Genomic DNA, 22,772 nt, shown 5'->3' with positions numbered 1-22,772 from the left:
AACCTAAATATACTGACATGAAACTCCATACCATGCATAGCGTGCTTTGGACCAGAGAGAAGTTTCACCAAGGCCCAGAAGGCATCTTCTTCATTCATGTACATCAGGAGCAAAGCTGTGATCTGGCTCATTCCCTGACAGTATCCAACTTCCTGAAAACCATACAGTGGAAATATTAAAATGCTGGAAACAAAAGCCTCATAGCCATAAGCTTTTAGCTTTTCCTTGGGGTACTGGAGGAAAGATGATGCCTGTCCTGATGGCAAAGCTTCCCACCAAACACACTTCATATTTAAACATTAAAAATATTGGCAGGTAGAAGGGATGATGCACAACCCTCCAACTGAAAAATAACTTGGAAGTATTGATTGCTCATTAGAACTCACTACTGATGAACAAAATCCTTTGTCAATACTAATATTTTCGAGTTACTGTATCATCTTATTGTCCAATGGATGCGTTTCTCATTTAGCTGTAATTTGGGGGGTTCTGTGGAGGGTGAGAGTATCTGGCTTTGTTCTGGTTTACAGTCAGGGCACCATCTGATAACCGCAGGATTTTTCAAGAGTGACCTGTAACTGTAAACTTGCTCAAGTTTAGCAGCCCAATAGCAAGCAACTCTAACAGACCCAAAGAAAAAATTTATTGTTCCAAAACTGAACTTGAGTACTTCCTCTGCTATTAATTTTGAATTTTATGGCAGGAACCAGCTGTCACTATCATTCAGCTGTTCAGATAACCCCATCAATAAAGTTTATGTATGGAAAATTACTTAATTGTTGAGTAAGTTTTTTCAGGTTTCCAAATTCTTAGCACAACTTTGCTCTAGGGAAAAAACCAAAACATTAGAACTGCTACACATTAAGAGGAAAAATACAACAACAGAAGTGCAAAATAAAAACTTCACTATAATATTCTCATCATTACAGTTTAATGATTGATTTTAAACATAATTATTCATGCAACTTGAAAATACAAGTCCAATGTTTTATAGAAGGCATAAAAGGCCAGACAGAAAGGTTTGGATTTTGAAAAAATCCAAACAAACCAGTATTTAATTCAAATAACTGCTTAATTTCTCTTTCCTCTTCTAAAGCTAATGTATTTTATATTGACTTCTAGAGAGTTGCTGATGGATACAAAATGGAAGATACACAGAAATGCTCAAAATGGGCCCAAGGAATGAGGGGACAGTGCATTAAAACCACAGTTAAACGTGGACACAATGGTGTTTCTTTTTGTTCTATTTTTAGCATACAGCCAAAAGACATTGCAAAATATATAAGCTTCTAACCCTTATGAAATAGTCTGGAAAGCCCACTCTAAAAAATCCCCATCCAGGACTGCAGCCAAGACAAAGGGCTTATGTAAAGAAGATGCAACCTTTTAAACTAATTTCAAATTTTTAGAACCTTTCAGGTTATGAAACACACCTGTGGACTCCAACATGAATCTTTCTGCAGTATTTTCCTCCCCATCATTCAAATGAAAGGGAGGCAGATAAAATAATGGGGGGAAATATCAGTTACATAACACTCCAGCACAACACAAATTCATTATTTTAATTAGACACAATCCTTGGCTTCAGCCAAACTGTAAGCACAGTTCAGTCTGTCCAATAAAACTCCTGAGATGCTTTATTTTAACTTCAGCTCAAAACACGCCAACAAATCATTTATTTCTGTGTACTTCCAAAGGTCTCTGAAATGTCTGTTGGTTTTTTAGGGAGAAAGCAATGCAAGTTATCTTACAGCACATTCAGAGAACCAGATTTAACTGTGAAGGAACACAACTTACCGTATTATATATGGAATATGCAGCTAAAACATGGAACAAAGATTGTTGCCTGAAGAAATAAGAGCAGAAAATGAAAAAATTATAGTATTATCTTTTGTAAAAACAGAAAAACATAGAAGTAGTGAACTGGATTTTGGAAACACGTTTTCCCAATTTAACCTGTCTAGCACTGAAGACCAGGATAAACCACACTTCACAACGATAAGTGCTTCTGATTTCAAGCCGATTTCATAATTAGCACCTTTAAGATGTTTTACATGTTGAAATGTTTCAAAAAGTATCAATAATACTTTAGAAGAGAGTGATAGCACATCATCATTTTTACAGACAGGTAAAGTGAATCATTGCATGGGTGATATTTCAAACACTGATTTATTGTGAATGCCAAAATTTAAACGCCCTAAACCTGATTTCTGTGCTTGCAGAACACTAACAGCTGTTAGTGATTCCAAACAGAGATGTAGAAGTGAAGATGTGAAATACACAAAGCAGTCACAAAGGTGTCTTAACCTTGGCACCAAAATTAGAGTCTGCTCTAGTGACTGCTACTGTCGAACTGAAGACAAACAATATTAACTCTGGCTCAGCATCTTGTGCTCAGCCCTCTGCTGATCTCTGGATACTTCAGAATTACCAAGAGCTTTGTAGAAGTCCTTTTCTTTCTGTAAAACAGTCTAACCTGTGAAGGTAGCCAGACAAAAAACCCCAAACAACAACAAACCAACCAGCACAACTCTGCTCTTTCCAAGTGGTATATGAAAGTAATGGTGGAGAGCTCTCATAATCAACTTTTAAACTCACAGCTACTTTTTGTCACCTGTTCAGGAGAGAATCTGGATACCTGAACACCTACTTTCATCTACAAGCTGAGTTTTTCACATTGTTCTTTTTCTATCCAGAGAAATTTTCTTCCTGTTACTAATCAATGAATGGAAAGATGTACTAGCAGGCTAAAAAACAGCATAAGCCAGAAGCAGCTTATTTTCTTTTGGGAAGAGGATTTATACTTGGAGAATTTTACCAAACATCTACATTATGGCATTTTGGTTTACCCTCTTGCAGAATTGAAGTTTAGCCATTCTTCAGCAACCAAAGAAGGTACTAGCCATTAAGCTGGAGCCTCATTTTACAGGACAAACTAACAGGTCCCCAATGTACATAGGAACCTCCTGTACCCTCAGATGACCATATGAAACTGAGCATAGGAGCTCTATCTCATTCACAGTTACATACACAGAATAATGGTGATTTTAGTATTATTTACACTAGATGGTAGCACTAAAGACCTGTAAAAGAATGACCCTTCAAAGACATGCAGTCTGCTTAAAAGTCAAACAAGCTACTGACTTACCCAGGGGACTTTATTTCACTATGTGAAATGATTTCTGAATTTTTCATTGAGGCATTGCTGGAAATGCATAATATATGTACAGTAATTCTGAGATCTATTCCAAGTGTGAAATTGCTTTAGGCAGCCAAAGGCTTTCCTGTGGACTCTGAGGGCATGGTTACAACAGCCACAGGGACTGGAGATGGCTCTGTTTGTGTTAACCCCAAACTGATGAGGCAACGAGCTTCTGCTGACATCTAAAATGTGCGCACAGAACAAAGAGAGGCCCGAGCAGCACAGGCACTGACAGCCCTGCACAAATGGATCTGAACTGCACTGGCTGCATGAATAGTCTCAGCTCGGGAATCTCCGCTCTGTGCTCATTCCTTACAGCCATCACAGAAATTCCCCTGATTTAGAATTTTTCCACAAAACATCTAGAATAACAATGGAAGAAAATGTTACTTTTATTATCACATCGAAGTCCACAGCTCTGAGTACTGCTTTTTGAGAACAGCAGACTACCATAAAATCTGCCTTGGCAAGAAAAGGAGATTAAAACCTGAACTAATACAGAAACAGAAGGGGAAAAATACCCTCTCTTCTTCTCAGCAGGGTGCTGACGCTGCAAACAAGCAACAGTACTGATGTTTGTATCCCCACTTTTTTCACTATTAAGCATTTTTAAAGATGACAGCTGCCTAATATTCCTCATCTAGTGGCAGCAAAAAATAACAAAACATTCTGAAGAAATTCAAAAGCATTATGGCCTACAGTTCTAAATAATTAAATGCTCACATACAAAAATACTGCTTTATTTGGTTCTGAATTAGATACTGGGAGAAGAAGAACACGAAATCCAAAGAAAGTCTAAAATCTCTGGGAAGGTGAAAGTTTACTTACTTTACACCGTATCTGTCCCGAAACATGATGTGGTCTCTGTACGTCCGGTTTACATCAAGGTCAATTTGCCGGATATCTGGCGACGACCCTCGTGCTTGACACTTCAATTTCTGGGAACACGGTAAAGAACAGAATTTAAGTTTAAAGTTGTGAACTCTAAAATAGCAGAAATCTGCTTGACTGTACAGCTATATTAAAGTAATTGCCATCACCCGATTTAAAACAATACAGAATAGCAACTCGTGAGATTAACAGTTTTAACTCCCAAAATGAGCTTATACATGTACAAATTCTGTGAGTCAGAAACAGCCACAGAGAAAAGATGTAGAAAGACCAATCCCATAACACACAATTTTTCACTGCCCATATTTAAGGTTGTTTCAGCATTTCGAATTTCTTATTGCCATTTCTCAAGCAGGCACAGCACTAGAGAAAGACAGAAAATTAATTTTGCTACTCAGGAACAAGAACCTGAGATGCAAGTGCTCTAGACTAGACTTTAAGCAAATGATTTAGTGTGGTTTTCATACTTTTCCTGTCGTTTTTTCTAGCAGAAGTAACAGCTAAATAGCTGCCATTTATTACCTAAGTACAGATAATGGACATTTCCCTAGTAATTTCCTCTGTCTTTCTGTTCTAATCTAATTTAGCTGTAGAGTATGTCTACTTTAGCACTTGCTTTAGTGTTTTATAATTAAATCCATTTTTGTAATTGAATACTTATGAAGCCTGCACAGGTTTAGACTGACACCTTATTTTTTGCACTTAAAATAATTTTCTCTTGACACTCATTCATTTATTCTCACTTCTGTCCGTAAAAGTTGAGTTTGCAAGCCTCTGGATTCAATATGGTATTTTCAGAACATTACTTCTGACTATCAGAGAATACCACAAAAGGCAAAACTCTACAGACTCTGGTTGCAAGAAAAGAAGAGTAAAGACAAAAAGAGTAATAACAAAGGGATCAAACAGGGAACAGTAACATGCATCAAGTCTGTTTGAACACAACCAGAAGCTTTAGGCACATGAGGAATTACTTGTAAGTCACTGAACCAACATAACACTAACCACATCTCAGCTATGTGCACCTTTCAATATAATTTAAACTAAACACCCAGAATGATCTGTCCCCCAGACAGACAAGAAAGGCAGCAAAAGGAAAATTTCTGGTTTTTAAACACCTATGGTTTGATGGGATATAGGAAAAGTAGCACCCTGAGCCCTTGCAGTCGTGGCAGCTTCACGTGTGAGAGAACAGAAAGGTACCGAAAATTTGAGAAACAGGAAGGACAGAAGATTTAGAACTGGTCTTTCCCCTGCAAAGAGAACTGAAAGAAGGTATTTCACCTACAACAAATGTGTATTATTCGTCTAAATTTAGGGTGTGCAGTTTGTGACATTTGCAGTGAGCAGTGTTAATATCATTTCAGGAAACAGGAAAATAGAGAGCAGCAAGATGAGTATATCGCAAATAAATCAGATAATGATGGAAGAAACTCTTTCTACTTCTGTATCTGAACTACAAACACGTCTTTGTTTTGTATTGAGCATTAGATGACACTAAAAATTTCTGAAGATTATTTCACCTATTTTTAAATGCTTCTAGTTTTACTTGGCATTCTTCCCTGCAACGACATTAATCAGCATTAACTCTGTTTTACTTTGGATCTCCCACTACTCTTACTGAGGAATTTACAAAAAATATAATAGTCTGAAAGAGCAGCCTGTTAGACTAAAGAGTGAGAAATATGAGGAAGGTAACAGACACCAAAATTTAGATAACACCAATCCCAACACCAATCTTCTTCCATAAGATTCCTCATCTATTCACACTCAGTCTCAGCTCAGCTTTTGAAATACACAGCCTTTTTCCTAGCTGAAACAAGCAATAGAGTGCAATGTAATTTCTAATTTATTTTTTTAACACTGCATAACAGCAAAGGCTTAATAAAGCCTGTAGTTTTAGTATCTGGTATTTTTTAATTAATATTAAGTAGAAATTCTACAAACTCACATTATAGAAGTCTTTCATTTCTTCTTTCATCTTAGGAACATCAAGCAGCAAAGACCAGACTTGCCCTCTGAACTGCAGTGGGATGCCTTTATAAATTCTCCTATGAAACTGCAAAAAGAGAAAAGAAGATAAAAATGCAGCACAATTCACAATGCTCTGAATAAAAGGAATAGTGATGCACAACATGCTAAAGAGAAAAATGCAATTACACCAACTGCCCTAAGAAAGGGATGACCTGCTGGTGACGAAGTGTTCCAATGTGTTTTGAGGAACATGTCCAGCAATGCCATTTGGGACCTCTTGACGGAATCCAGAGGCACAGGGACAAAATGGATACACAGGCCAAACCTTCCCACGTGGCATTTTCAAGTCAGGACTTTTGCATGTAGGAAGGTCTGTCAAAATTGTATCACCTTTGCCGAGCAACTTTTGTGATTTAGATCCCAAAAATCAGATTCTTAGCAACACTATTTCAGGATAAGCCACAAATAACTCACTGTAATTATGGTCTATAAATAGAAATAGCAAAAGGCAAGCAGCAAAATCACAAAGCTTTAAAAATTATCAGTAAAAAACCAAAAGCAGAACTGATTTTTGAATTCTTGTAAAACTGCAACAGAGTGCTGAAATGTATGTTATGCAAGGAGACAAACTGTGAGATCACAAAAAATCAGAATGCGCCATTTCTAAAGCTAACAGATCTCAGACTCTATTTCTAAACTAATAATCAGTCTCCTACATGCATATTAAAACATTTCCAAAAAAAACAACAAAAAACACAAAAAGGTGTTACCATCTTTTGGAGACATACCTAAGACAAGGGAAATAAAAAAGGCAACCCTGGCAAAGAAAATGAATCCTTCTGAAGTTATGTTTTTACCTTTATTTTAATGATTACACAGGGAGACAATTAGATTCAAAAGAGAACAAACCACACACAACTGCTCTCCAATTTTTCCTTCGTGTTTATCCTACAATGAAAGTCAGACCTTAAAAATCTCAGTTGAAAAAGCTACCACTTCCTTTAAACATTTTTATAAAAAAGTTATGCTTGCAGTAAGAAATATTTCAAAAGCAATGTCCTCCTCAAAGACAGGATTTTTTTTCTTTTCACGTATTTCACATCTCCAGTTTTGGAAAATTAATGAACCCCTCTTTGCAGTATATTTCCAAACCTCCTGCCATTTGGAATATATCGGCTCTTTAAAGGTGTCTTTAATTCCAGCAAGGATTTGTGTCTGGATTGCAGAATCCGTAACTCTTGCACAAGTAAGGTTATGAGTTTCTTCGCTTGCTCCTTTTTCAAATGAAAATTATAAACTTGTATAAAATACAGCAGCCATCCTGAAGACTGTCCACAAAAAAAAATGTTGTGCTTCACAAAGAAAAATTTGCTGCCTTAATACTAAAAATGCTAAAGTGGCAACACTTGCAGTGCGAGCACAGCTGTGCCAGTGCAGTTTCTTCTGTGAAGGTGAAGAAGAACATACAGAGCTCCAAAGCAGCCTTCTCTACAGACGGATACCCTGAGCTCAGGTCACAGAATTCCAGTGTGTGCCAACCCAGACACAAGGGTAACTGTTTGTGGGAAATAATTCAAGTCTTTTGAAAGCCAGACATCCCCAACTGCAGTGGAGTCATCCTAGGAAGAGATTAGCCTGTCTACTGGAAAGCAAAATGAGCCAAATCTGCAGGAACTTTTCTGGAAATCTAGAGGAAAACTAGGGGAAAAAAACACAGTGATCTATGTCCTCAGTGATGGGTAGTACTATTTATTCCTCAGACCCATGTACAGCAACAGAGCACCTTCACAACAAGCACTTTTTTCAGCTAATTATAATTTTTTAACTCATTGCAAATGTCTCCAAGAAAAAAGATTATTAATGAAGACAACTGGTTGAAGAATAAACTCTCAAGACTACTGTTGAATAAATTAGTATTTTGAGAGAAGGTCAGGTGGATACAAAAGGCCAGAAATAAGCTTTTATAATAATAGCTTCTTATCCAAACAGAATTAAAACAATTCAAACCATCCATCCAAAGTGTGGAGATGTTTAGGGGCTTTTTGGAAAATAAAACTGAAGGAGACGAACCTCCAGTTTCAGAGGAGTCCTTGGCATTTACAATTTTCCCATCTCCTGCACTGCCTAGATTGAAACAGCCAAATGCTAGAAGAGCCCTTAAAGGAGGAAGTAAAAACTGAGACACAGAACTGTGGAAGCGCTTTTCACAGAAAAGTTTGAAAAATGAGTTGCAAATACAACTTTTAAAAGAGCAGAAAGGACAGAGAGGCACCACCTGACAGAATAAACCCAAATAACATTCACAGCTTCTTGCAAACTATTTTAGATCTGTGTTCAGCTGACTCTGCTGTTCCAACTATTCTTTTATTGGGGCAGAGGAAAGCTCTCAGTCATCCCAAGACAGTACTAGATCCTGCCTACAGACTCAGCAGAACACTAGACCGAAAACTTTCACTATCTGATACAGAGGAGAGAAATGTCACTCAGTCATGGCACAGGTTCCACTGCACAAAGAAGAACATGGAAACAAGTGTGAAAAATTTCATACACAATGGAAAACTAAGAGGAGTGGCTGATACACCAAGAGGGTTGTGCTGCCATCCAGAGTGATGTCAACAAGCTGAAGAAATGGGCTGCCAGGAACCTCACAGAGTTCAACAAGGAGAGAGGTTCAAAGTCCTGCACCTGGGAAGGAACAGCCCCAGACACCAGAACATTCTAGGGGTCACCAGCTGGAAAGCAGCTCAGAAGAAAAGGACCTGGGAGTCCTGGTGGACACCAAGTTGAGCAGCAGCCAGTGCAGTGCCCTTGAAGCAAAGATGACCAATGGTATCCGGGGCTGCATCAGACAAACGTATTCCCAGCATGTTGAGGGAGGTGATCCTTTCCCTGTACTCAGCACTGGTGAATCCAGTTGTGGACTCCTCAACATGAGACAGACATGGACACATTGCAAAGGGCTACAGGGATGATGAGACCATCTCTGCCATGAGGAGAGGCTGAGAGGGCTGGGACTGTTCAGCCAGGAGCAGAGAAGGCTCAGGGGGATCTTATCAATTTGTCTTTTGCAGAACAATGAAGGACAGGTGCAAAAAGGACAGAGCCAGGCTCTGTTCAGTGGTACCCAGTGACACAACCAGAGGGAACGGGCATAAACTGAAACACTGGAGATTCCCTCTGAACTTCAGGAAAGATTTTTTCACTCTGAGGGTGATGGAGCACTGGCACAGGTCATCCAGTCAGGCTGTGGTGTCTCCAACCTTGGACATACTCAAAAGCCATCAGGACATGGTCCTGGGCAGCTGAGGTGGCCCTGCTCAAGCAGGAGGCTGGACCAGGTGACCTCAGAGGCCCCTTCCAACCCCAACCTTTCAGTGACCCTGTGCAATGCTGCAGCTTTGTGAAAATGACACGGCTGTGCTGCATCTTGGGGACTGTGGGGGGGAACCCACACACACTTCACTGCAAAATTAATTTCTGATAATCATTCAGTCACCAAACAGTTAAAGAAAAGATAAATGAACAAACTGATTATTAGCTAGCTGAATGTCTTTACCATAAGTACCATTCTAGTGCCCTCTGCTGTCTTTTATATCCTTACGTAATACCAGGTTAAAAATCTGCTGAGAAATGCTGGTTGGGTCTATACACTTGCAGAGCTCTCATCTACTTTTCTGCTATCTCTGAATTAATAATTAAAACAGAAAATGGAAAATTCAGGAGGTTACTTTTTTCATCTGCTTCAGGGAAGATGAAATACTGAGTTAATTTTTAACAAATTATTTAAAATTAAAGCTTCCTTAAGGTAATAGCTCAAAACAAAATATATAAATATACATAAAAATACAGGTTTAAGTTCTGTATCACATCTAAGCTGATATTCAGCCAAGGACAGCAGTCAAACTCTTGCAATTATTAGTAATATTGTTGATCCTGAAGTAGGTAGGAGAAACTGACACTAAATGAGGCCCTATCACCCAGGAATTCAAAGGAGCTTCTCATGCAAAAACAAATTGGACCTCTAAAGACACTGAATATACAGAATTAACTAAAACCCTTGTAAAGCAAGAAGACAAAAAAAAATTAGTATAGTCTCAATGAGGTCCATAATGCCCAACATGCAAAAAAACACCTGGAAAACATACAACCTCCCCTCCCTTTGTCCAGCCCCAGTATCTCCACCTCATAACCCAACTGGTTTCTGGACAAGAAATGAGGCCACTGTCACACAGCACTGGCCTGAAGAGTGGCAACTGGCATCATTGCTCCTGCAAAATGTAAAGCTGGTTTTCTTGAAAATAAAACTTTCTCAGCTGCGTCAGGAAGAGCTGCACAAGTAGCAGAGGGACTCTGCCACCTCAAAAAGAATCAGTGATGAGAAGCATAAGAATTAAAATCTGAAGTCTCACAAGAAAGTATATTTATAATGAAAAGAAAATATATTTATAAAGCCTGCTGCCTTTAGAGGTTCTTCAGCTTCTGTGGGTTGCATAAAACAAGAAAAAGTGCAAATAGAGGAGTTGTTCCATCTCATTCAAAAATCTCAGGAATGCAAAGAGGGTTCTTCGTTAAGGCTCTGTGTTCAGATTCCAAACGACCTGGAGACTTGATTATTATACTGCGTGTGAACACAGCAAGAACAGCTGGAAATGGCAGCTACCCTGATTGTTTCTCTTCTTCCTTTCCCCTTCAATTTAGGCAACTTCAATCACAGATAGATGAAGGCAAACAGGGAAAGACAGAAATACTTTGGTGGAAATACTCAAATGGGAATACAGCATGTAACAGTTTTATTTAATCTTTCCTGAAAATTATGATCATACTAAGCCAGGAAAGATTTACTGTCTGTGGATGGTTGATTGTACCCTGAACCACTAAGCAGTAGAATACAAATAGGAAATAAAAGCATAAACTAGAGAAGGACCCCACTGAAACACAAACTTTGCTGCTCTGTGCCACTTCCTACATAAGAAATAACTGATGGGGAGATGAAAGCTTTGTTTTGACAAATATCAATCATGCAAAGACACAAGGGCAGTTACACAGTTCAGAGTGGTATCTATAAGAACCATGACAACTCCACTGAAAGAGATGCCTAAATAACCACACAGGAATCAAGGAGTTTTATACACAAAGAGCAAGTCAGACAAAAGCATCAGGAGGCCTTTATGAATGAACAGGAGCTCCTGGACAATCTCAAACAGAAAATGGAAGCCTACGGGGGGGGGGGGGGGGGGGGGGAAGCAAGGACAGGCAGTTTGGAGGAATACAGAGAGACCGTTCAAGATGCCAGGAAGCAGGTTAGAGGGCTAAAACCCTGGTGACACTAAATCTGGCCAGGGACATCAAGGGCATCCTATGTAAGGAAGAAATTCTTCCCTGTGAGGGTGGTGAGACCCTGGCACAGGTTGCCCAGAGAAGCTGTGGCTGCCCCATCCCTGGAAGTGTTCAAGGCCAGGCTGGATGGGGCTCTGAAGAACACAGTCTAGTGGAAGGTGTCCTTTGTGTATGGCAGGTGGCTGGAACTCAATGATCATTAAGGTCCCTTCCACCTCAGACCATTCTATCATTCTGTGATTCTACGTTGTTATAGAGCTGTACATGGGCTCACTTTATTATGGTGTGTTTCATTACCTCTAAACTATTACTCAAACATGGCAGAGCCTGGCATATTTCTGGTCTCAATATGACAATTCTTCCATCTTTTCCCAGTTCCTCATGGTATACATTCCTAATCTCTATTCCCCACCCCCCTTTTTAGAAGGTTTAAGCACAAGCATTCTAACCGGAAAACAGTGTGAAGTTCCCAGAGGCTTCATCTCTTTCGAGATATTCTTCAACAGTGAAGATCAGGGGAAGATGTAAACTGAAGCATCTCAAATGCACACACACACCACCAGTGTGTTAATGTTTTCTCATTAATTCTCTTTGTGAAGTTATGACAGAAGAAAAAAGTTGAGAAGCAGCCTATAGGCAGGCCTGCAAGAGTACTGAATGAAAACTGTAGTTTTCAATTAAACATTTGACAGTTTGGGATAATGGAATCAAATATATGGATTCATTTACAGTATGTGTACAGTATGAACAGATTCCTTCAAGGCAAAGTTCCCTTAGCTGTATATTATGAAGGCTCACACAAACAGCCTGTCCAAAGCCCTGTATTTTGTACATACCTGTTGTATACCTGAGACCATCACTTTCTCTGAGTCTCCCTTCCTATCTAAGGGCACAAGCGTATCTCAAATATGCCATTTTCCAAAACCAAGCCATCACTACAATTATAATCTATAATCCTACAACATTATTACTGTTGTTGTTGCTGCAATGTTCCCTTCAGTGCTGTTTCTAAAGAATACTGATTTCAGGAGCAGCCTGACTGCACAGAAATCATGGCAATGTCAGGTGAAGTGAGTCTTGTAACACACAGGCTGTTCATTTTCTTTAGCCATTTGTTCTTCCAGCATTAACCACTTTATCCAGTCAAGTGAAGACAGAACACAAGAGTCATGAACTGTTCCTGCAACTACTCCTTCCATGCTTCAAGAATGTGAGCATGGAAAGCTGGTGCATTCTTCCAACACACTTCCAGATAAAAACTGTCTTTAAGAACATGGGCAGGTTTTCCATAAAGAGAAGTGACAAATAATGTCTGGCTTTCCACTGGATGCTCAGGAGGAGGAGGCAGCTGATGCTTTATTCTGTATGTTCTGGTTCACTTACCACATAAGATGTGAGAGAGAATAAGGAAAACACCCTTGTTTTTTAAATCTCATATGCTCCACCAGAGTTCAACAATGAGTGAAAATTTTTCCTAGCCTCAAGCAAAGTTCATCCCTTTATGAACATATTGAATTATTTCAGCCACTATTTATAGTTCAGCCTATAATTTGTTACATGAACTGAAACTCTTTCTGCTCAGCTGATCTGCTATATCTTCTGCATGCCTGGTGAAGGGAGGCTTATTTATTTAAGTCAGTGTCTCATGGACTGATGTCACCAATGGCTGAAGAGTACAACCACTGCTGCTTACATGACACGTGGTTATTGTGTTACCTGAAAGGTCATATTTAACACTCTCTTTGCGAAGTAGCTGTTACAGAGGTTTTTTTATTGTCCCTTTGACTTGGGAACATATTTGATCTTAAAATCTCCTTACTGCCACATTAAGAAAACAAAGTCACAAGTGTTAAGACCCCTAGTTTCTCCTCCCAGAGAAAATGGCAGGACAGAAAGTAGGATAATAAGAAAAACTTTGAGAACAAATAATTATTTTTCATGCATTCACATCATATTTCAAGGAAGTGGACTTTCTAGATTCTGAGCTATACCCTGAAAGACATCAACCACTGGCTTTGGTTTTTAACAAAAGCAAAATGCAAGATACAGCCACCAGTCTAAAAAATGCAGGTAGTGAGCAGACAGGATGAGCAGGGGACATGCCAAGTAAATTTCTCCCTCTACTTTACTTGTAGCATCTCAGCTCTCTGCTCATCAGGCTAACAAGTATTCTGGTCTCAGTATCTCTCTTCAAAGGTCTCAACTTTACACAGATCATTTACTTAAGCAGAAGACCAGTAAGGTGACATTCCAGGCCAGTCATCCAGGCAGGAACCTGGGATGTGTAACAGCTGTCCTTGCTCCTCTGCACAGTATAGGTGGATCAGCAGCATCAAAAGTACCCCCAAAAGAAAATGCAAGTCTTAAGCTGTGTTGAAGAGAAGGAGGAATCTGAATTTGGGATTTTGTGCATTATCCACCGAACAGCTACAAGACCATCTATGAAACCCCCCCCCCCAGAACCCAGTGTTGGGAATACAGCCTCTCCAGAAAGGTTTTTCCAGCCAAAATTCTTCCGTAATTTTAAGATGACCAAGACTACAATTCCAGCAAATAAACTGTTCACATGGAAGTCCCTACCTAGCTTTTAAAACAAGTAAAAGTACTTAGCACTTAATGGCACACCTGACATAACCCACTCTGTCTACAGATTATTTTGCACACATGAACACACTGAACAAAATTCCTCTCTTTTGAGCACCAATTTTTTTGGGTAATTCCTCTTGGGTTATTAGGTATTATTGCATTTTGGAAGAACAAAAAACCTTATTCTTTCAGTGTGGGGTTTGGGTTTCTTTCAGCTATCAAACACAGGCAATCTAATTTCAGGGTATACATTCTTTCAGAAGTGACAGCCAATGACAAAGGCATGCAGAATTTTACCTTTTCACTATTCTTGTATTTTTCCCAGCTTTTCAACATCTTAAGCCATTTTGTAGTCCTTTCAATTTCAAGGTGCTTTTGCTGAAAAGGAATTAGGAAATTTTAGTATCTCCAAAATGAATGCATTTAAAGTTATTTACGTTTTTCTCAAAATAACAAGAAAAAGTTTAACAGAGCATTATGAACTTTTTATTCAGTCATCTGAGAACAGCAAAGAGTAACACCAGTTCATTTAAGACATCCAAAAAACCAGCCAACCAAAAACCAAGCAGAAACTCTTATTTTCAGCACTATGGAAGAAATGTATTTTGTAGGAGGAAGTTAAGAGGACAAGATTTCTAGAAGTTTCTTCTTTATACATTGGGCAAATTAAAAAAAAAAAAACAAAAAACTTCAATTTGTTTTCATACTCAGTAATCAGGCAAATAATTTCTGCTGCAAGCTACTTAAAAGTTAGTTGTCTCTGAAATTATCTTCTTTACCCAGACTTGCCCTAAACATAATTAGCTTCTGTTTGCTGATGATCACACAAACCATCCCTTCTTAAAAGGCACAAAGTTAAAAAGGAACAAAAAGAAGTGCAAGCAAAAGTGACACTGCAGGAGCAGAAATGGGAATAAGCTTTAATTCTAGACATTAAAAGCTAGAAATCCTTGCCATAATTCTCCTCCTTGGCATGGCATATTTTCACCTGAATTACCAGGTAACTTAACATCAGGATTTCTTCTGAAGATCTATTTGCTCAAATTTTATTACTGACAAGAATATTTCAGTAACAAGGTGATAGAATGAGAATCAAACCAAAACAAACCCCATCTTCTCAAAATAAGTAGTCACATTAAGTAGTCTAGCAAGTACAGCTACTACCGTAGAGATTGCCCTTCTGTCTATAAAAATATGCAACAGTTGCTATCAACTTCTCAAATTTGGGAACCAAACAACAACTTGGAATCAGCCATCTTAGTCCACAGAATTCCAAGGTGCTTTGGCACGACATGGTAAAAAATCTGTATTTTGTTAGCTCCAATGATGACTTTTCGCAATTATTTTTACAGCTCAGTTTTACATTTTGGAAAGTGTCTCTGATTATACTGCAAAGTTAATAGTTAGCTGTGTGTTTTTAAATTTTTTAATGAGACTACTTCAACTCTCTCATAAAGCTTTGGAGTGGAAGATCCAGACTGGAAAGGTTAATGCAGAAAAATGTATGTGTGTGGCTATTGCTTTCTCTTCAAAGCTGAATACAAGGAAGAATTTCGTTTTATTGTAAAGGACAGCCCCCTTACCTCCAACTTCAAATCCAGGGATTAATAAAGACAGGAAGGATATTCACATGGCTAGTGATTGAATCTCGTAACAATGTAAAAGTTTAATTTTAAAGCTCCGCAGGATACTAAAAAGCTATTAATACTTTCATTAAGTATTTATAAAGTCAATTGCATCCAAAATGTTGGGGGAAAATATAAAAGAAAATTATTACTTACTGTCCCAACAGAATCCTAGTTTTACTTCTAGCTTTTCCCCCATCAGAATTTGTTCATTCTTTCTCAGCTATCAATGTAATAAAGTGGGCTTCTTTAACTTCCTGAACTTCTTTAATCCAAGATCCCAAAGCCTTGCATTAGCAGAAGTATAACTTCATGATGTTTAGGTCCACCCTAATTATGACAGGTCCACGAAACTTCCAGGAAATAAGTTGGTTTGGGCTTTCAAGTTATTTTTGTTTCAATTCAAATGATAAAAGCCTGACACAAGTATAAAAATGTTACGGGGAAAAGAAGTGCCTCTACTCTTTCAACCTTACCTAACTACTCATGTTGCAATCAACTGCCCACATTCCTGTTCAGGTTCTGGCTGTACTGGGGTATTATCTCAAATACTTGCCTTTTAAAAAAAAAATTTAAAAGACGTCTCTTAAGAGTTATGTTAGAGGGGAAGGCTAGAAAAACTATTGCTTCCCAGATATCACAACACTGTTTCTGATTCTCCTTCACACTTGCAACCCCGTTAAGGAATCAGCATTTTCAACGTCTTAAAGCAGCTGTTCTCTACGCACAGTTTAGACTGCAGGAATAACAGGAAGTCAGGAAAGGTCTCTGCCCTCAACAAGTTCTTCAGAAAATTGGTAAGAAAAATAAAACCCTTTCTGTTTCCACAGTCTTTTTGTTTGTATGTTTGATCTGCTTTCAAGATTTTTGGTCTTTTGAGCCAGAAGCTCACTTCAATTGTAAGTTTGTTCAAGCTTTTATGTCTTTGTGTCAATTTATCCCCGTTCTCAACTGATGCTACTGTAGTCAAAATAGCAATTATTTCTGTGTTCAGTTGTTGAAAACTTTTAGCTACTTCTTTCCCTGCCTGAATTATGTTCACTTTCATGTCTAACAGGTACAACACTGAAAACACAGACAGATCTGAGGCAGCTCATTGCAGAGCAGATGGACGCTGCTGCTGCTCCTTCAGAAAAGTTCCATGTAGATGTCACCAAAAAACCACAAAAAAAAATCCATTTATCTGTCTTCTGAGTACGTTTTACACTTTGAAGCATTTTTGCCATTGAGAGTAACAGAATCCCTAATTGAAGCAGAGTTGGTTTCCTACTCATGTCAGTAAACAATGCACTAGTGAAAGCAAAAATAGTTGGCAAGCATCCCTCTCGTGTGCAGCACTCCACCTTCCCAGAGAGCACGTGTGCCAGGGGATGAGGCTTAAAGCGTGCTTCAGCAGAAGCTTCAGAAAAAAACAGAACATGCTAAACTGTCCCCCAGAGAATTTATAATCAAGTAAACCAAATCAAATCAAATTACAAAACTTAAAAAACTGAAAATGACTTAGAAACATTTCATAGACCTTCAAAATCAGAGTCAGACACAGACTCCAGATTTCCTGAGGTCAGTTCTCTGACTCCTTTCCTCCAGAAAATCTTTCCTCCCCTTGTTTTAGCTGAGGTGTGCTGTATGATTCATCTCAAGGTTAAGTAGTACATAACGAAGGACACTGATTTGATGCATTTAAGGCACCAAATGTGCAGCAAAGTAATGAAGCACCAAAATCCTTAATTATAACTATTAATGCACAGTAAAGGTATTATGACCAAAATACACACACACACAAAAACACACAGAAATCCCAGCCAATTCCAGCATAAGTTTGTTTTTATCTGAAGACCAGATTCCAAATTCACAAGGATATCAACCTTCTACATAAGTTGCAAATGAAACGAAAACTTGAGTTAGGAGTATTTTTTAAAATTCACAAGGCAAAAGGAAAGCATAAATACTTCTGCCGAGTAAGTGACTTCAAAAGCCATTGTACCAAAAGCTCATAATCTTAGCCTGCATTAACATAACACAGTAATCCTTACAAATGGTAATCTCGAAAACTGCAAGGATTCAAACCCTGCTGACAGAAGCCAGATAAAGCCCAGACCAGCAGAGGTCAGGATACCATCAGGAGTGTAACCAGGAGTCTCATGCAGGAGCATCACTGGATGATTATAAAAACACACTAGACTTGCAATTTAACACTGACTCCATAAATACAGTTTCTATGCTGACACTTTGAGACAGCACAAACAAAATTTGGGACAGAGAACTGAGACACTATTTCCACCAATAATTTAAGGCTAACTACAAAGCCACAGTGAATCAGAGCTTCAAAATACATTTACCATAGTTGCAAGCTGCCTAATATTTCTGCTGAGAGACTCACCCCCCCTGCTGTGTCCTTCTGATGGAAATGAAATTATACATACACTCACTGTGTTATTAAATGTAATGAAACATGGCAGGAAAATGCAACTATTTCAGGCTGTGTATGCAAAACCACACATGAACCAAGGCAAAACAAAAGAGACTTACAAGTTCTATTCTTTTATAGTAAGCATCTCTTACTAGCTTCAGTATATAATTGAAGCTCAAAATAATTAATTTTCCAAAGCACTGCTGCTCTTAACACTCAAGGAGCTGATGAGTGTTAAGTCATTCCATCCTTTTTCCATGTATTCTACTGATTTATGCACCCAAGAGGGCTAACTTAAACTTACAGCTTTAAATATTTTGAGTTTTCTGATCCGATTTGGTCTTGGAGAAAGCAACAGACCCAACTGACCAAGGGGAAATACCAACAGTAACTAGGCCCAGACAGGCAGAAATTCAGTTCCCCATTATTTTTATTGCTTTCCACATTCCCAACACATCAGTTGTCAAACTACTTCTCCAGTACCCTCCAGCAGCAGCAGGATTTTTGGACTAGGACATGCTCCAGCTGCCAGCAGGACCTGCATGTCCAGAACACACGCGGCTCAGCAACTCAGCATTACAAGGGAGGTCACCACACTGTAGTGGCAGCAGGATACTTGTCACCATTCCCCAAAGCAGCAAAGCACCCCACGCTCCTCAGGATGGCAGTGCACACCTCAGTGCCAGTGCCACCACCTTGCTCACATCATCCATCCCCCAGCACAGCTGATGGCAGCTCCTGGCACAGGACCACAGCTCTCACTCTTTCAGGGCAGAGCCGGCTGTGAGCTCTTAAGTAGCTCCATTTCCTTCACTAGGTCATATGATGGGCAAGGAATATTCACATCTCATTGACAGGAGCAAATGTAAGAATGAGTGGGCCCCAAGGGATCTGTGGGTGAGTTAATGTGGCCTCAAGGATACAGCTCTTAGGGGACTTAGAATGTGCTTCTTTGGAAATGCAAATCACTAAAACGACTCACCAACTCATTTCACAATGATTTATATTGTTAAAAGCTGTAAATCTGTAAATGTTTACTTCCTAGTAACAAAAGCTGGAGGACAGTGGACTTACCTTTTCTATCACCGCATCATGGACAGGAAGCTCCTCTGGACTGAAAACAAAGATAAAGTTTATATTAGTCTTGGTTAATCTTGGCACAAAATCATTTCTGCATAGCTTCTTACAAGTCACCATTTACAGCAGCAATTTGTACTAACAAGTGAACAAGAATTTTGAACTGTAAAGAAGAACTAATATTTTTAGTACAGAACTAGGATTTTAAATCAAAGTAGTTGCATAACTTACGAAAAACATTGCATAGTTTAAGAAAACTTTTTTTTTCTTCTGTAAAAGCACCTCTGCTGTATTACTGAACTGAAATCCAAACGATTTTTGTTTTATTTGACCATACTATTGTTAGCTGATTTACAAATTTAAAAAAAAAAAAAAGTATTTCCTCCTTTACCACTGTGCTCAAGGAAAGGCTCTGAGACTTTGCTTGACTTAGGAGAGCTAACTCACTCTAAGTAACCAGGAAGAAGTAGCAGAAAAAAAAAAAAAATCTGTTTTGTTACTAGGTACCTAATTAATACTAAAATTTAAAGTCTTTTTACTTCTTACCCTAAGCCTAAAAGGCAGTTTAGGAATTGAAAGCTTGAAAAGCAACCTTTGACCAGATAGATCATCAGACTTTCCATTACCTTCGTTTCATTCTGAGACCTCTGTTTTTCTTATCAAAGAAATTTGTGTTTTTCCTCTCAAAAGTAACTGGACCATCTTGATGCCAAGTGAGCCTGCCTTCCCCCCTGCAGCTTCTGAAAACAGCAGCTCGACTGTAAGAAGCAACTCCCTTCTGCCATAGAGGTCAGATAAAATAACACACCCAATAAAACCATGTTTAAAAGGGACTACAACACAGGAAACACTGGAAATACTATTTAAAATTCCTACTGAGTCTTGGTATTATGAAAAAACCCTCATACCTACATCATTACAGCTTTTTATAGCGAGGCCATTAAACACCAGTATTTTAGACCTGCATCCACTCTGTGCAAGGGTGACCTTGGGGAAGGCTACAGAAGTTAATGCTTCAGTCAGTGTAACAACACTCTGATGCAAAGTGCTTGAATTGTATTCAATCTCATTTCATTTATAAGATGCTGTTTCAGATTCAGAAGTTATATTTGAATAAAAAATACAGACTAAAGAAATACATTTGAACCACCTAATCCAATGGAAAAACTTGCTCCCATCAACACCTTTACAGAGACCAAACACAAGTCAAAGTTTCCAGTCCACAGCCCAGAAATTAATTTTAAAACCAAAAGACTGTTGCTTTTGAGCAGCATTGCAAAAACCGTAATTCCTTCATTTAGAAGCACTTAACTAATACCTGAAAGTTCTCTTGGTGAACAACATCAAAATCAAAAAAACTCCTGATCAACATCTAACACACTAGAAATAACCTCTAGTCAGTGCTATTTGTAAATGTTAACAAAATTACAGTATTGTGCACAGTCTCATATAACTAAATCAAGTAACTGAAAGCAGGCTCTTTGTATGCCAAATATCACCTAGAAATTCAGCTTATTTGAAGCGGAAAGAAAAAGCAAAGGGGAAGAAAAAATTCAGTTTAATACAATCTGCTTGGGGTGCTTGTTGCCTGGTTTGATGTACAAAGACTGCTAGGCCTTCTCACATCACTTAAAATTTCCAATTCTTTAGTGACAGTTGCAGGCCCTGCCTACCCTCCACGAGCCTCCCACAGCAGCCTCATTCTTCACAGCCCTACGAGGTCACACCAGCAGCTGGCTGTGCACACAACAAACTCTTTTTCCTCCAGTGCTGCCTGCAGCGTGAAAGGCAAGGATCTGACAGCTCCTCATCCCCGCAGACTCACACTGGCCACAGCAGCTCCTCTGCTGAACTGGCACCACTTGACAGCTTATCTGCACACTGGCATGGAAGCTGATCACATGCAAGATTAATCAAATCCTATTTTTCACAAGGGGAGAAGGAGTTTTAGTGATTTATTAAGCAATTGCTCACTGCTAATTTTGGGAGTTACCATCAATGCACAAAGAAAAGGCAGGCTGAACCTCCTCAGCAGGAAAAGGCAGCCCTCACATCCTGGGAAGCAGACACTAAATTAATCCAACATCAAATTTATGCCCACATTGCTCGTTATTTTTTGAGCTGTACAGCTCTGCACTAATACGACAGAGCTACACTGAAATTCCACAGCAGCACATTAAGGCAGCCCCATGTTTTTATTCCCCAAGATGATGCTGAGCACCAGGCAAACAGCGCAGAAGCCAATGAATGGCCCTGGGCTGCTCAGTAACTCGCTGGCCACGCAGTTGTTCCTGGAGATCTCCCTCTCCATTAACGAGATGGCACCAACTATGCCCATATACTCATATGTGTAAATATTAAAATCTACCCTGAAAGGATTGAAGAAGAGGAAGAGCAGGCACACAAACTCTCTCAAGCCCCTAAAGGTATTTTAAATAAATACAGTTCCATTTAGTGTACGTGTTTTCTATGCAGAAGAATCTTAAGAGGTTTTTTTATTATTAGGTAGGAACAGACACAAAATCCATTGATGTCTACGAATCTGTTACTTTATTGTACCTTCTATTTTTCCTTTATAATGATGCATCTTCCCCTTCCTTTCCCAGCCCAGCCAAGCCAATCTAATATTGTTACACCTTAATAATTTCTTTTAAAAATTAATCTTCTCCAACCATTCCCCGTCTATGTAAACTTGCATTTCTCCATGGTGTTTATCTGCATACTTCACCAAATAATAATGGGAAGTAGTAAACAATATTAACATAATATAGCCATATCCTGTCCTAAGATGACTGTTTTCCTTTAATAGCTCAAGTAATATGCATTTAGGGGATACAGAGAGAACAGAACTGATTAACATAATTAGCTTGGAACCATACAATCCTGGATATCCAAAAGAGGAGTCACAGGGATGCTTTTAACTGAAGTCTTGAATATAAGGTCTCACTTAGCAGAAAAAAGATCTTAACACTCTGCTTTCCGCACTAAAGTAAAATCTGAACTAGGTAAAGTCAGCTGTTGAATGAGCCAGGAACTAAGAATCACCACACCTGGCCTGTGCCTTGCCATCAAGACAAGAGCTCCCAGCTGCAGCCATACAGGATCCCAACAGCAGCTCAGGGCTCTGCCTGTCACTGCCAAGCAGCTCTGGAGATCGAGCACTAAGAGAGAGGACTGAAGATACTGTCCACACATCTAGGAGCTGCAAAACACTGCAAGATCAAATCACAACTGCGGTAAGCTGCCTGATAGTCATTCTACTAGGAGGCTCCTCAAAGACCTCTCACTAGAAGAAAGTAAACACTGGATTCCAAGGTTTGACTGGAACTTGATATCCACCCTTGGTCCTCACTGGTGGTGATCCGCAGCACCAGCCCAAAGCCATCTTTCCATCTTTCAGGCTGAACTACTTCCACCTTCTGGTGAAAAGGTCTCTAAGTTCAAAGACACAAGAGTTCATTTATTGGACTTGATTGAAAATGCCTTTTTTTATTGCATTGTAAGGGATGAATGGATCTTACATCTTTAAACCTACCACAATGACTAACACAGGTTTTCGTGAATGTTTCAAGAAAACTTAAAAAAAGAAACTATGTCAAATGCATAAATATCTGTCACTTCAGAACATTAAATATGCAGATCTATGGCTTTGACCATTACAGTATGTGTT

General features: G+C 39.0%; 1 protein-coding gene across 2 annotated transcripts in view; it reads right to left on the bottom strand.

Annotated features, from left to right (window-relative positions):
- USP6NL (USP6 N-terminal like) overlaps positions 1 to 22,772 on the bottom strand; it is a 112,514-nt gene that overhangs the window by 21,884 nt on the left and 67,858 nt on the right. For both annotated transcript variants that reach the window (XM_082279942.1, XM_082279943.1), the window contains exons 5-10: positions 19,100 to 19,139; positions 14,288 to 14,368; positions 6,045 to 6,152; positions 4,031 to 4,140; positions 1,798 to 1,846; positions 32 to 152 (exon numbers count right to left, since the gene is read on the bottom strand). In XM_082279942.1, the coding sequence (XP_082136068.1) occupies positions 32 to 152; positions 1,798 to 1,846; positions 4,031 to 4,140; positions 6,045 to 6,152; positions 14,288 to 14,368; positions 19,100 to 19,139 (509 nt within the window). The remainder of the gene's footprint in view (positions 1 to 31; positions 153 to 1,797; positions 1,847 to 4,030; positions 4,141 to 6,044; positions 6,153 to 14,287; positions 14,369 to 19,099; positions 19,140 to 22,772) is intronic.

Source organism: Coloeus monedula, assembly GCF_965178545.1.
Source record: "Coloeus monedula genome assembly, chromosome: 4".
NCBI lineage: Eukaryota > Metazoa > Chordata > Aves > Passeriformes > Corvidae > Coloeus > Coloeus monedula.
The sequence above is the reverse complement of the archived record's forward strand: the minus strand, read 5'-3'. Positions and strand labels throughout refer to the sequence as shown.